Source organism: Xenopus laevis, chromosome 6S (genome assembly GCF_017654675.1).
Source record: "Xenopus laevis strain J_2021 chromosome 6S, Xenopus_laevis_v10.1, whole genome shotgun sequence".
Classification (NCBI taxonomy): Eukaryota; Metazoa; Chordata; class Amphibia; order Anura; family Pipidae; genus Xenopus; species Xenopus laevis.
In genome coordinates this window covers 95,028,913-95,043,500 of record NC_054382.1, presented here as the reverse complement: position 1 = coordinate 95,043,500, position 14,588 = coordinate 95,028,913, and the positions used below count along the sequence as shown (strand labels likewise).

Here is a 14,588-nt window from a genome sequence, read left to right as displayed (position 1 = left end):
TCATTATATAAAATATGGCATTTTTAGCCATATTCATTTTTAGGGTTTAGCTCTCCTTTAAGTCAATGAGAGAAGTCCAGGGATCAATTTGGAGTTGTTTGCAGCCTTCCTGACATTCAAGTTTTTTTTTTTTCAGAGAAAAAAACTCAAATCGTGTTTTTCAATTTCGAATTGAATTTGATTTGAGTTTTTCGGTCGATCCTAATCACCTAAGTTTAAAAAATTTGATTTTTATAATACATTTCAATTGGTCGAATTTCGGTTTCGAGTTGGTACATACTCCAAAATAAAATAAAATATTATTTTTTGGCTTCACTTTAAAACATGCAATAGGATCACTTTAAATGCACTCCTCCACACATTATTTTGTGTAACCACATTGATTCGTAAATCTGCCCCTTTCAGACCATCAGTTGTCCAGGGGATGCAGCTGCAAAATCCAATGCTCCTACGAAGCCAGTGCAGTATTTACAACATAAAGCCAACATAGCTATTTATGTATCAGAGGGATATTTAGCCACAATATTCTAAAACAGCAAAGGGAACATACACCAGCCAATTAGAGAAAGACTATTGAGCTCACTAGGAGGAAGTCAGACATTGTTCAAATACAGCAATGTAGAGAAAAAAGACATCTGCCATAACCTATTTTTGTGTTCCAACCTATTAAACAGATTGTCTGACAAGAGCCCAATCACTTGGCTTTATGCAAAAAGGCATATATAGTTTTTCCATAATAAACATATACACAGACCTGCCCGTTTCCTCAGACCGGAAGGTACTGCCCAAAAGAGCTTACAATCACGATTCGGAATCTTTGCAAGACCTATACTGAAAGCTGGTGCTTTAAAGGTAACAACAAAGCCACATATGGCTAGAAATGGTTTCACGTAAGGCACGTGCCCGTTGTTATGTCACAAACACTGTGTTCTGTTGTCTTAAGCTCTTCTAATATGAAAGCCCTTTAGGTGTTGATACACAAGGCAATCAGTTTAGCCCATCAGATGTAGAAGTAAGACAAAATTTTAACGCAATTTAGTAGTCACTGGATTTTTAAAGAAACAACTGAAAAATATCAATGAGTACATCAAATGAATGTTGGCTGTACCTTCCATTTCCATAAGTCACCTCCAAGGTCTATTTGCCAGCTGTATTTAGAACCAAGGCCAATAGTCCAGGCAATCATATGAGAACTAAAATAAATCACTTCAGATATAGTATTTATATCTGAAAAAACAAATCTGATCTAACATGGCTTACCAATGATCAGTTTTCTACCAAAAACATACTTTTCAATAATATTCCCAGATCTCTCAACAGCAATCAAACAAGTCAATCACCCTATCCATCTCCAATCCCTCCATTGTCTTTGCCTTTGCAATACTGCCCTGTCCAGGATTTATCTTTTACTTTTCCTATTTTCCTGTTATATTTCAAAACTTTCAATGTCTCCTATAATAAGAGTATCATCTTCTGTCACGCATCTCTCTGTCCATGCTCAGCCCAAGGACCCTTATCATTCTCTCTTTATAACACATAACACATAATTTTGAATAACACCCAGTAATGTGTATTAACATTAATGACCCCACTATTACTCATTCACCCAATCCTGTCTATTGAGTTATTTTGGTTCTGCCCTATTTTGGTCCTGCCCTCTCTTTCACTCCTCATAAACAATCAATAACTAAATAATGTCACTTTCCTCAAAGGAGCATTTGTAAAGCACAATACACACAAGATGCCATTTAAAATTCTAACTCACACTCTCATCATGTCAAGTAATCACTATCTGTGACATGATAATTATTGGCCTCCTCTCCAGAGACATTCACTACTCTCACACTTAATTGACTGACCATCTTCCCCACTCCTCGTGTCTCCAATTCCTCTATCTTTTTGGATTCTAAGCTCCAGTAAGTTACAGGGTAGAACTTTTGATATGAAGCATAACAAACGTGGTGTAAAGGTGATACCCTTCATTGGCTTCCTAAAATGATAATCACAGCAAGCTTTCAGAACATTGCAGTTCGTTCTTCAAGTAATCAGCTTTGAAGAAGGAACTACAATGTTCTGAAAGCTCAAAGGTATCACATTTACACCACTTTTGTTGCTTCATATCAAAAGTTATACCCTATAACTTTTTCAAGGGGCTAACACGGTACAAAAATCGTTACCTGGAACCAAATCCATGTTTACCTCTTTCATTGGCCAATATTAGTATATTGGATGTGAAGGTGATCATCTGTTCGTGTTTCCACATTTTATAGGCATGGCAGAATTTGTAGCTTACAAATATGGCAAAATATTTGACTTGAATCTGGGACATTAAAGGAGTTGTTCACCTTTAAATTAACTTTATTATGATGTAGAGAGTGATATTCTGAGACTATTTGCAACTGGTTTTAATTTTCTGTGGTTTTTCAGTTCTTTTTCAGTAGGTTTTAATTCAGCTACTGTCTAGTCTATGGTTTTAGAAATCTGGTTGTTAGGGGTTATGCATTGATTTGAATAATAGACCTGAATGTAAATAGGAGAGGCCTGAATACAAAAACGAGTAATAAAAAGTAGCAATAACAATACATTTGTAGACTTACAGAGCATTTGTTTTTTAAATAGGGTCAGTGATCCCAAAAATCTGGAAAGCATCAGAAGAAGAAGAAGGCCAATACTATTTTTAAAAAATGAAAAGCCAATTGAAAAGTCGCTTAGAAATAGCCATTCTATAACATACTAAAAGTTAACTTAAAGGTTAAGTCCCGGTTAAATATTATTCATTATAATTGTATATATAAATGTGCTAAATGGTTAGCATAAATCAGGGATCCTCAACATTTTGAACCTGTGAGCAACATTCATAAGTAAAAAGGTGTTGGGGAGCAACACTAGCATGAAAAATGTTCCTAAGGTGCCAAATAAGTGCTGTGATTGGCCATTTGGTAGCCCCTATGTGGATTGTCATCCAACATTGAGGCTCTGTTTAGCAGTGCACCTGGTTTATATGCAGCCAAAACTTGCCTCCAAGCCTGGAATTCAAAAATAAGCACCTGCTTTGAGGCCACTGGGAGCAACATCCAAGGGGTTGGAGAGCAACATGTTGCTCACAAGCTACTGGTTGGGGATCACTGGCATAAATGGTTCAGCTGCGAGGGCTGCACCCTCTGTAGCATTCTATAGTGTCCAGCATGAACTAGTTAATGTGACCAGGCTGTTCTTATACATTATTGGCCAATACTCAGAGCATCTCTAGTCATATGACATCAGTAAGGCCAAAGCCCTGACTCTTATTATATAACAGTGTGAATGCAAATTTTCAGCACACTAATCCTCCAGTGGTGCAGAGGTCCCTATGACCTTCTCCCCACATGCTGGCATAGACTTGCTATGGTACTGTGCACACATCTGGTACATGACAATGGCTTCCTATAATATAAATATCACCATCTGCCGGAAGGCACCTCAAAACCATAGGTGTGTATGTGCTCTAGTTGCAACAGGGCACATAGAACAGGTGAATACAGGCCATAAACCTACAAAATGATGGGGAACTTATGGCATGCAAGATCAGTATTTCACCCATTGTGTTACTCCAAATGGCTCTGTAGGAATACCATTTAAAAAATAGAAAAAAAAAACAAAAACAGAATTTCTGGTACTGTAGTTCCCTTTGTAACTCACCAGGTTAAGTCCCTGACAGGAGAAGTATGCATTCAATTTGGGGTCCCTTATTCCTACCCCAACAAATGCCTGGTTTTGCCATACAGATATTCTTCCATATTGCATTACTTACTCTATGTGCCAACCTAATATATGAGGACTAGACATCATGGCAGCAGCGACTCATTCTCACAGAGTATTTTCTGGGTATAGGGGATGCCCTGTTCCCCAATGTTGCACTTGGAATAAACCGCTGTCATCTGGGTTTTTTATTTTGCTTGTTTCTTGCCTTAATTAACAGATGTATTTATTTCATTTTTTTAGTGTCTTCACTTTGGGCCTTAATATATAAATGATGGTCTGTGCCAGCGCAGGATGTGCCCATTGGCTAATGTAACACTGCCCACAAGAGGCAGATTGTGGTGCAAAAATGCAGAGTTGTCCACTTTCTGGATGAAATCTGACCCAGTTGAGCAATGATAGCTGGATATGGCAGTGGAGCATTCTCTGCAGAGAAAAAGCCACATGACCAACGTTCCCTTGAATTCCTTCTCGTCTATGTGCACAAAAGATTTATTTTGTGTGAATATTTTAAAGCAGTTTTTAAAAACAGTGTGCTCTGGTCAGAATTGATACAAAATGTTGTGTTTGCCCAAAATCTGTGTGCGTGCACATGAGCTCACACCTTGGAGGGACCATTGCATGTGACATTAGCCTAAAACTATATTATCCAGTAATTGTACACATCAGGCCTGGATTTGTGGAAAGGCCACCTAGGCCCGGGCCTAGGGTGGCAGGATTTTATGGGGGCGGCATGCTGCCCAACCACACACACATTGGTTCAAAAACACTGGGGATGCGCTGGAGATATAATAATTTTTTTAATTTCCTATGCGCCAATCCTAATTGCTCTTGTCCCCCTGGAGGGGACAGGGGCGACAAATGGTAGTGGGCCTAGGGGCGCCCACTATGTAAATCAGGCCCTGGTACACATACTAGCATATTTTTTAGGCTATGGATTTAGGATTTTGGGGATCCCTCTAATTTCTGTATGTCCCCTACTTTAAACCAAGTCCATAAGCAAAAGGAGGAGCCGCTTTGACCCAAAAATAAGTGAAAAGTCAAAGGGGGCCTATGGGCAACAGTCAGACATGTCAGTGGGGCAGGAGGGCAGCACACGGAATGAGAGTAAAGTTGCCCTGGCTGCAGTGTGTTAGTGAGGCTGCAGTGTGTGTTAGTGAGGCTGCAGTGTGTGTTAGTGAGGCTGCAGCGTGTGTTAGTGAGGCTGCAGTGTGTGTTAGTGAGGCTGCAGCGTGTGTTAGTGAGGCTGCAGCGTGTGTTAGTGAGGCTGCAGTGAGTGTTAGTGAGGCTGCAGTGTGTGTTAGTGAGGCTGCAGTGTGTGTTAGTGAGGCTGCAGTGTGTGTTAGTGAGGCTGCAGCGTGTGTTAGTGAGGCTGCAGTGTGTTAGTGAGGCTGCAGTGTGTGTTAGTGAGGCTGCAGCGTGTGTTAGTGAGGCTGCAGCGTGTGTTAGTGAGGCTGCAGCGTGTGTTAGTGAGGCTGCAGTGAGTGTTAGTGAGGCTGCAGTGAGTGTTAGTGAGGCTGCAGTGTGTGTTAGTGAGGCTGCAGTGTGTGTTAGTGAGGCTGCAGTGTGTGTTAGTGAGGCTGCAGCGTGTGTTAGTGAGGCTGCAGTGTGTGTGTTAGTGAGGCTGCAGCGTGTGTTAGTGTTGCTGCAGTGTGTGTTAGTGAGGCTGCAGTTAGTGATGCTGTAGTTAGTGAGGCTGCAGTAAGTGTGGCTGTGGGTGCCTTACCGTGACCTGGGGTTGTCAGAGGCACATTGCTCGGGGCTGCAGAAGCCGCTCCTAGAGGAAGCAGCCGGTAGAATGCTGCCATAGGTGAATGAGTTCAGCCTGCCCCGGGTGCCCGAGCTCAGAGGGGAGAAAGTCACGGCGCACACAGCGGGAACAGCGATAGGAATGTTCAATCCATCTCCTGATAACTGCAGCTCTTCCTCCGTGTTGCCCTCCAGAGTTCCCTCAGCGTCCACCACATGCTGCCGGCTGCTCCTGCTGTGTGGGGAAGCCACATGCTGCTTGTGCTGACGCAGAGGAGTCGCAGGCGATACCGCATGAAGTGCAGCAGGACTGTGCGACTTGTCAGGTGACGGCTGCTGCTGCTGAGCCTGCGGGATGTTGCTTGCAGCGCACGTATTCTCCTGTAGGGGGCGTCCGTCCAAAGAAATGTTATTGAGGAATGAGAGGGCAGCCTGCCTCATGCGGGGGTCCGAACACTGATATCTTCTGCCGTGTTCCACACTTTGGCCACCTGGGCACTTCATGGATCCTGCAATCATTAGCCCATTGCGGCTGCTCTCGCTACTGACGGCCGTGGACATAGCGGCCCGTGCGCAACTATGAATGAGGGAGCTGCAGGGTTACCTCATAGCGCCCAGTGCCTCCCTCACTCCTACACCGCTTGTTATTGCTGGGAATGGGGCGGGATCACTCGTGACATGCTTCCTCCTCGCGCCTGCAACTGCACTGGGCTTCCTAGTGTGACTGAATGACTGACTGAATGACTGACTGCTGCTGCCACCGGACGTCTGGCTCGTCCCATTGCCAAAAACTGGCACCTTTCACTGACATCTTCCCACAGAAATGACAACACTTGCGGCTGCTGTCGGCATGGCCCGTCTCACTCACGGGGCAGTGTCTATTGACCGAGCACAACAGCCATACTTGCCTTTTCACTTTTTTGTGGTAGTACAGAGTCTGTCACATGTTTACACACAGACATGGAGGATATGAAGACTTTCCTCAAAAGGTTACCATTGAAGTAAATTGAATAAACCATTCTGAGCAACTTTGCAATTGACCTTGTGGATTTTTTTAGTTATTTGCCTTGCTGTTTTGCCTCTTTCCAGCTTCCAAATGGGGGTCACTGACCCCATCTAAACACTCTAAAGCTACACATGTACAGTTATTGCTGCTTTTTATTACTAATCTTTCTATGCAGGCCTCTCCTATTCATATTCCAGTTCTCTTATTCAAAGCCATGCATGGTTGCTATGGCAATTTGACCCCCTAGCAACCAGATTGCTGAAATGACAAACTGGAGAGCTGTTGAATAAAAATACCTCAGAAATCACAAATAAAAAATGACAGCTTATTGCAAACTGATTTAGAATAGCAGTCTCTAGATGTACATTTTGTTTATGCTGCACATTTTCCTAACCTCTGACAATAAGTGAATAATATTTGCGAGTGTATTTAATTAGTCAGTGTATAAAGTACATTGATTAATTTCCTGCAGTCATTTTGCAGTGGACAACTTACTTTCAAGTGCTGCCAATACACTAAAATGTGTTCAGCCCTCTCTCTATATATAATAAAGCAAACTGGTAACAGTGTATATATCTGAGCACTCTGAAGCTAACAGTAAAATATTCAATAGCTCTATGTGCCCTATATGTTTTATGTCTGAAACATGTAAGGTACATAAAACAATTTGACGCTCCCAGTGCTATAGCTCTGGGGCTGGTGCACCTGGACCACTTTGTCTACCCGGTGGGTTATCCACGTTTTGGCTTCTAGGTGCCCCTTTTCATTGTTGATAGTATATGTGAGGCCCCATACTACTAGTCCTAATGACTAGAAATCTCCAAAGGCAATTATGCAGAGGGAGAAGTACAATATTCTGAAATGGCCATCACAGTTCCCTGACTTGAATATCATCAAAAAGCTATGGGATGATTTGAAACAGGCTGTCCATGCTCTGCTGCCATCACATTTAACTGAACAGGAGAGATTTTGTATGGACGAATGGTCAAAAATACCGCCATCCAGAATCCAGACACTCATCAAAGGCTATAGGAGGTGTCTAGAGGCTGTTACATTTGCAAAAGGAGGCTCAACTAATTATTGATGTGCCCAAATGTATGCACCTGTCTCATTTCGTTATGATGCATATTGCATATTTTCTGTTAATCCAATAAACTTTATGTCACTGCTGAAATACTACTGTTTCCATAAGGCATGTTATATATTAAAAGGAAAATGATACTTTGAAAGCTCAGCCAATGATAAGCAAAACTCCCAAAAATTAAGAGGGGGTTCCCAAACTTTTTCATGTAAGTGTCTGCCAAAAACAAAACATTGTGAAATGATTTCTTAAATGTTTTGAACTATGTAAAGACCCAGAGCCTTATCACATGCTGCTTGTGCAGATATTGTGCATGAACCGACGATTGTGAATTTACTCTGAACCTAGAAAGAATGACACAAATCCCGCCACCAAAAAAGCTTCTCTTGTCTTTTTCAGTTCAAATTGTAGTTTTCCATCTTCTTCCACATCTTTCAGGTTTTGGTTGCCATTTTAAAGCATTTGAGATCATTTTAGCTGATCATCCTATCATTTTCTGCACTTCTTTATATGTTTTCCTCTCTCCAATCAACTTTTTAATCAAAGTACGTTAGTCTTCTGAACAATGTCTGGAATGACCGGTTTTACTCAGGGGTGTCCAACCTTTTGGCTTCGCTAGGTCATACTGGAAAAACAAAAATTGTCTGAGGCCACACATGAAATACACAAACACTTTTGAAAAAAAAGCTACAAATGTACAGTTATTGCTGCTTGTAAAGTAAAGAAAATACACAAAAAAGAACTACAATACCAATTGGATAACCAGATGGAGCTACACACTGGAATATGGGACACTTGAGTATTAAATAGACTTATTATTACATTATTATTACTAACTGGGCAATGGACAACGTCCCCCCTCCTCCTATATCCTTTGCAACATGACGTTTCCTTGGGAATCAAGCGTTTCAAGCTGGGCCGCATTCAAATCCATCCCGGGCTGCAGGTTGGACACCCCTAATTTAGAACAAGCTATTAATTTTTGAAACAAGCCTCAATGATTCAATTACACAGAATCAACAACATGCATGTCAGGACTGTTGGATCTGTTAGTTTTCTATTATTCTACTACACCTACTAGTAAATTATTTGCCATGTAGACATACAGGTTCTACCAAAAACAGTGATTAATCGGGTTCATGATGTTGTACTGCTATTATTCTGAATACAACTGTATGTATGTGTATATATATACAGTTAGGTCCATAAATATTTGGACAGAACTTTTCTAATTTTGGTTCTGTACATCACCACAATGAATTTTAAATGAAAAAACTCAGATGCAGTTGAACTGCAGACTCAGCTTTAAATCAGTGGGTTGAACATAAAAATTGCATAAAAATGTGAGGAACTAAAGCCTTTTTTTAACACAATCACTTCATTTCAGGGGCTCAAAAGTAATTGACAAAATAATTTAAAAAACTAGACCAGCCTCTAATTCTCATTATGAGGATAATGTCATTGAACAGGGCTGGTTGCTGTTGTACCTGGTTTGAAATACACATTTTATCGTTCTTGGAAAGAAAACAGATATCAAACTGGGAAGGCTTATTTAAAAATTTGATCAGGAGTCAATAGGAGTGGCCTTGCTCAGCGCTGAAAACGCCTTAGGAACTAGCTCATAGTCATATGCAAGAAAAACAGTAAGAGGCTGTGAAAATATATTCATAAAATACCTGGTGAGTTTACTGGCCTCTGCAGCCATAAATTCAATCTATTATATATACATACATACATACATATAAAGTTACCAGATCCATGCTTGAAGGAGAAGGAAAGATAAAATCATTAGGGGGTGCCAAATTGTTAGGTGCCCCACCACCCAGCTATTTTAAATTTCCTTTATGTAAGCAGAAGGAAGAAACTATAGTAGAACCCCCAAATGGTGTAAAATCCAGGAAAATGTAAAATCAGGGAAATATATCATGCATAATATTTAGGTGGGACCACAAAATAATAATGTAAAATGAGGGGAAACTTAAAATCAGGGGATGTAAAATGGGGGTTCTACCGTACTTCAATGCTACCAAAAGATTAGTGAATTTCAGATGGACACAATATTATTTAGTATACTTGTATTACCACTATAAGAAACCTTTATTATTTATACAGTGCAAAACACAGCACCCTACAAGTTAAAAAGGTGCTAAAATCTCGAACTGTATATTATTATTAATGTTTTTTTGTCATTCAGCTGGTAAAAAAAAAACATTCTAGTGTTTCTAGAAGAAAAGGTGCACTACTTGGAACACCATACCATGGCAAAGTCCAGCATTTTACTGTCCTAATGAATGCCCACACCATTGTAGATGATGGCAAGTAGCAATATAGTGAATATTTTCACATCTACTCTCTAAAACATTGCATTTCAACTACTATTTGAAGCGCAGTTACAAAGCAAGTGCTGATATTAGGCCAGGTCCATATTAGGAAAGTTTTCTTTTTACTGACAAAAAGTGGAGCAGCATGTGTACACCAAACCAGTTAGTGGGCTGCCCTTGCTGCTTTCTAAACCCTTAAAGGAGTAGGAAAGTTCCTTTAACTTGGGGGTGCCAAAAGTTAGTCACCCCATGCGATTGCATGTACTTACCTATGTACTTACCTGAAACCCAGGGCTGGTGCACCTATAAGAAGAAAACTGCACCGTCTCGGGATTCTTCCAGCGAGCACCACTGAACAATCTTTTCCGGCTTCTTCTATTTTCAAATTTCCTGGGGCATACGCATTCCATTTAAGTTAGGCTTTAAGCACTACTGCGCATACGCAGCTGCAAAAAAAAAGAAGCCAGAAGACGGTAGCTTTGTAATGCTCGCTGGAAGGATCCCGGGCCAGTGCAGTTTTATTCTGATCAGTAGCGATCCTAGAGGGCAGCGCAGTGCCCCGCCCCCTCCGTACGGCCGCATTTGGCTGCATTTTCAGCGGCGAATGGACTGCCGGGGGGCCCTGAGGGGGTGCGGGCCCTGGCCCGCTCGCACCCCCTGCTCCCCCGGTAGTTCCGCCACTGATTCTGATAGGAGCACCGGCCCTGGAGTTTCAGGTAAGTACATGCATCACTTGGGAATGCCGAAATGAAAAGACCTTTCCTTTTCCTTTAATAAAATTAGTTCATTGAAATACCTAAAACATTTCAAGTAATTTCCTCCATATTTAAAGGTTGATACAACTAAATATAGGTAATTTTTTAAAACAAAGACATATATTTCTGGTACAAAAAAACTTATTATAGCAGTCTGCGCATGACACTGGTTAAGCACCCTCTTAAAGGGAAACTGTTGCAACTATTAAAAAAAACAACCCACTAAACTGTAGTGGATGTTTAATAAATCTGTTACACGCAATAATCTTTGTTCGTTAAATTAACTAATGAAAGAAACAAAACTATTTAATTGTGAGTTCTTAAGGGTCTGGCCACACGGGCAGATTTGGGGAGATTAGTCGCCAGGTGACAAATCTCCTCTTCTTCACGGCGACTAATCTTCCTGATCTGCCTTCCCCTGGCTAAAATAAAAATCGCCTTGGGGCAGGCACATGGAGCACTTCGTTTTCAGAAGTCGCCCCTTAATTGCCTCATGAGGAAACTTCGGGCGACTTCGGAAATGAAGCGCTCCATGTGCATGCCCCAGGCGACATGACTTATGTACTTACATGAGAGCAGACAATGTTTGTGGCAAGGACAAATTATAAAGTGAAATTTAAACGAGTTAAAACTTGCCTAACTATAAACTGCATATGAGCCAAGGCTGCAATACTGCTTAAAATCCAATAGGTATAAAAAGTAAACAGTTGTTGAGGGGTTTAAGTCTTCTGCTCTTTAATCTTCGATGTAAATATAGCATTGTAAGGTTGTCTTCTTCGAGGGCGTTGGCAAGGAGAGAGCTCTTCTTTAATGTAGCCTCAAGGAAAATGTAACAAATAATTATAAATTAGGCTAAAGTTGTTTGCTTTATCAGCTAAATATCTTATAACTAATCATTTAACAAAGTATTAACTCACATAAATCATAGTCACTGATCTGGATTCGGGGTGATAATGCATAAAAAATCTGATCAGCATAATCTAACAAGCATTTTATTAAAGTTGCTGTAATTTTTATTTGTTATCATGGAAATCAGTGTGCTGTACTGTGAACATATCTTTATAATATTGTATATTGTAATCTTATGTCACACTAGTGTGTTTTAACCAACTGTCAATCCAGGCAGAAGGAAGACCATGATTTGATATTACAAGAAATACTGTATTTTTTGCAAAATACAGACAAGAGGGTTTAGCAAGAACTCAAATCTTTTTATTGAGTTTCCATCCACGAACTGCTACTTAATATATATATTAATATTCCATTGCCATGAAAGGTTATTAACATTTTTTGGCACAAGCAAAGAGGATCAATCTACAGTGAGACATGATTAAAAACTTTTAATAACTATGAGTGACTAATCTTCCCCGATCTGCCTTCCCCTGCCTTCCGCCGGTTAAAATGAAAATCGCCTGGGGGCAGGCACTCAGAACGCTTTGTTTTCCGAAGTCGCCCGAAGTTTCCTCGTGAGGCAATTATGCCCCCAGGCGATTTTCATTTTAGCTGGGGGAAGGCAGATCGGGGAGATCATTTCGCCGCGAAGTAGAAGAGATTTGTCGCCTGACGACTAGGGATGGGCGAATTTGACCCGTTTCGCCAAAAATTTGCTGTCGCTGACGCCCATTAAAGTCTATGGGCGTTTCAAAAAATTTTTTGCTGCAAATTTTTTTTGACGCGCGTCTTTTTATTTTGACGCATGACGCCATACAACTCTATGGACGTAGTTTTTTCGGCGAAACAAGGTGAAAAAATTCGCCCATCCCTACTGACGACTAATCTCCCAGAATCTGCCCGTGTGGCCAGACCGTAAAGGTGACTGATGTTGTCAGTGCTGCTTTTTTTGCACTGGAAAAATACATTTAACTTTTCAATTCTAGTTCAATTCAATTCTGGCACCACAGATCTGATAAAATTATCCAGAGTAGAGGAGAAAACAGACAACAATACATACATTTTAAATTGTTATTAAAGCTAAAACATTCCTGACAGCTCCAGGAACAGTTCAATATAAAAATAAAAACAGTGTAAATAGATAGACTGTGCAAAATAAAAAAAAAATTCTAAGGAATTTAGCCAAAAATGGAATCTATATAAAAGGCTGGAGTGAATGGAAGTCTAACATAATAGCCAGAACACTACTCCTGCATTACATCTCTAAAAGGAACAGTAACACCAAAAAATGTAAGTGTTTTAAAGGAACGTTCAGTAATAACAAAAAATAAATAAATAGATAAGCTGTGCAAAAGAAAAACTGTTTCTAATATAGTCAGTTAGCCAAAAATGTAACCTACAAAGGCTGGAGTGACTGGATGTCTAACAGAACAGAACCCAACTTTCTGCTTTTCAGCTCTCTAACTCTGAGTTAGTCAGCTACTTGAAGGGGGGCCACATGGGACAAAACTGTTCAGTGAGTTTGCAATTTGCAATTGATCCTCACATTCAGTTCAGATTCAAAACAAACAGTTATGACCCATGTGGCCTCCCTCAAGTCACTGATTGGTTGCTGCCTGGTAACCATCAGTGGAAAGCAAGAGAGTTACAAAGCACGAAGTAGAGTTCTGGCTATTATGTTAGACATCCAGTCACTCCAGCCATTATGCATTACATTTTGGCTAACTAACTAAATTGGAATTTTTTTTTATCTATTTACCTAGTTTTTATTTTTATACTGAACAATTCCTTTAAATGAATGACAATATAATGTACGGTTGCCCTGCAACAATTAAACTGGTATGTCTGCTTCAGAAACACTACTATAATTTATACAATCAAGTTGTTGTTTAGCCATGGGGGCAGCCATTCAATCACAGGATACACAATAGATAACAGATAGGTTAATTTTGCAGAACCTATTTACCCAGTTTTAATTTTTACATTGAACAATTCCTTTAACTACAGTACAAGCTTAGGTTTGGTGATGTTTTTTTTTTAAAGCTAAGTAGATATTTACCTCTATCTCGGCATGTTTGTGTTGAAGGAAATCCCACCTCCCAAAAATTCTCAGGGGTGCTTGGTGGAATATATCTGAATCGATGCCTTGAGCAGGAAGAAAGCTTCTTTGCTCTCTCTTCCTCTGGAAGGTCAGCATAGTACTGAAAAGACACAATACACAAAGCACTAACCATTTTTGCTTTGTTTGTTTGAAAACTTGAGTGTATATTTAAGACTGAGTGATGCTCCATCATGAACTGAGATAAGATATACTGTATCTAATGAAATGTTTGGCCAGTATTCATAAAGTATTCGCACAACGCCATATACACAGAGAGCAAGATCCAAATAAGCCTGCATTCAAAGAACTATTTATCTACATGGTTTTTGTATTTATATGCCAACAGCTCACTAGCCAATTATCACTTTGGGAGCATTGGCTGGATACTTTATAGCCTGTCTGAAGAACTGTAATCAAGAACTGTGTTCAAGCAGTAAATTTATAGGAAGTAAAACAAAATACAAGTTAAATATCTCAAGTGTGGTAATCTATTATAGGATTATGATAAGCATATTATTTGGAAGGAATTGTGTCCCATTCTTTCATTGTTTACATCTAAGACAAGAAACTGTTTAACAAACATGTAACTCTTTGAATGATCAATGTGTCAGTGTGCACACAGCAAATCATAAGCCAGCAAAAAGAGCTTTGTAAATGTAACAGTATCATATATTTAATCAAAGCCGTCTTGTTTTAAAAAGCAAGGGAAGGTATCTCTGGTCCTATATACTTACTAATTCACACTCCTTGCAAGTATGCCCGAGCATTTTTCGTCTTTCTTCTTTGTTGCAAACAACTTCAATGTGAGGAAAATCCATTGCAGGCTTTTTTCTGCAGAGTGAAATATGGGCTTCACTTAAAAACAAAGACATATTAAATTGGGAATGCACCAAATTCACTATTTTGGATTCGGCCAAACCCCCGAATCTTTCACGAAAGATTCTGC

At 40.0% G+C, this 14,588-nt stretch overlaps 2 protein-coding genes across 2 annotated transcripts in view; both read right to left on the bottom strand.

Annotated features, from left to right (window-relative positions):
- Window positions 1–6,515, bottom strand: part of cables1.S (Cdk5 and Abl enzyme substrate 1 S homeolog) — a 52,979-nt gene extending 46,464 nt beyond the window's left edge. The window contains exon 1 of the mRNA XM_018223669.2: window positions 5,465–6,515. Within this exon, the coding sequence (XP_018079158.1) occupies window positions 5,465–6,048 (584 nt within the window). The 5' untranslated portion in view covers window positions 6,049–6,515. The remainder of the gene's footprint in view (window positions 1–5,464) is intronic.
- Window positions 6,516–11,108: 4,593 nt separating this feature from the next.
- rbbp8.S (retinoblastoma binding protein 8 S homeolog) overlaps window positions 11,109–14,588 on the bottom strand; it is a 45,830-nt gene continuing 42,350 nt past the window's right edge. Inside the window, 3 exon segments of the mRNA XM_041567847.1 lie at window positions 11,109–11,467; window positions 13,601–13,742; window positions 14,377–14,473. Of these exon segments, the coding sequence (XP_041423781.1) occupies window positions 11,370–11,467; window positions 13,601–13,742; window positions 14,377–14,473 (337 nt within the window). The 3' untranslated portion in view covers window positions 11,109–11,369.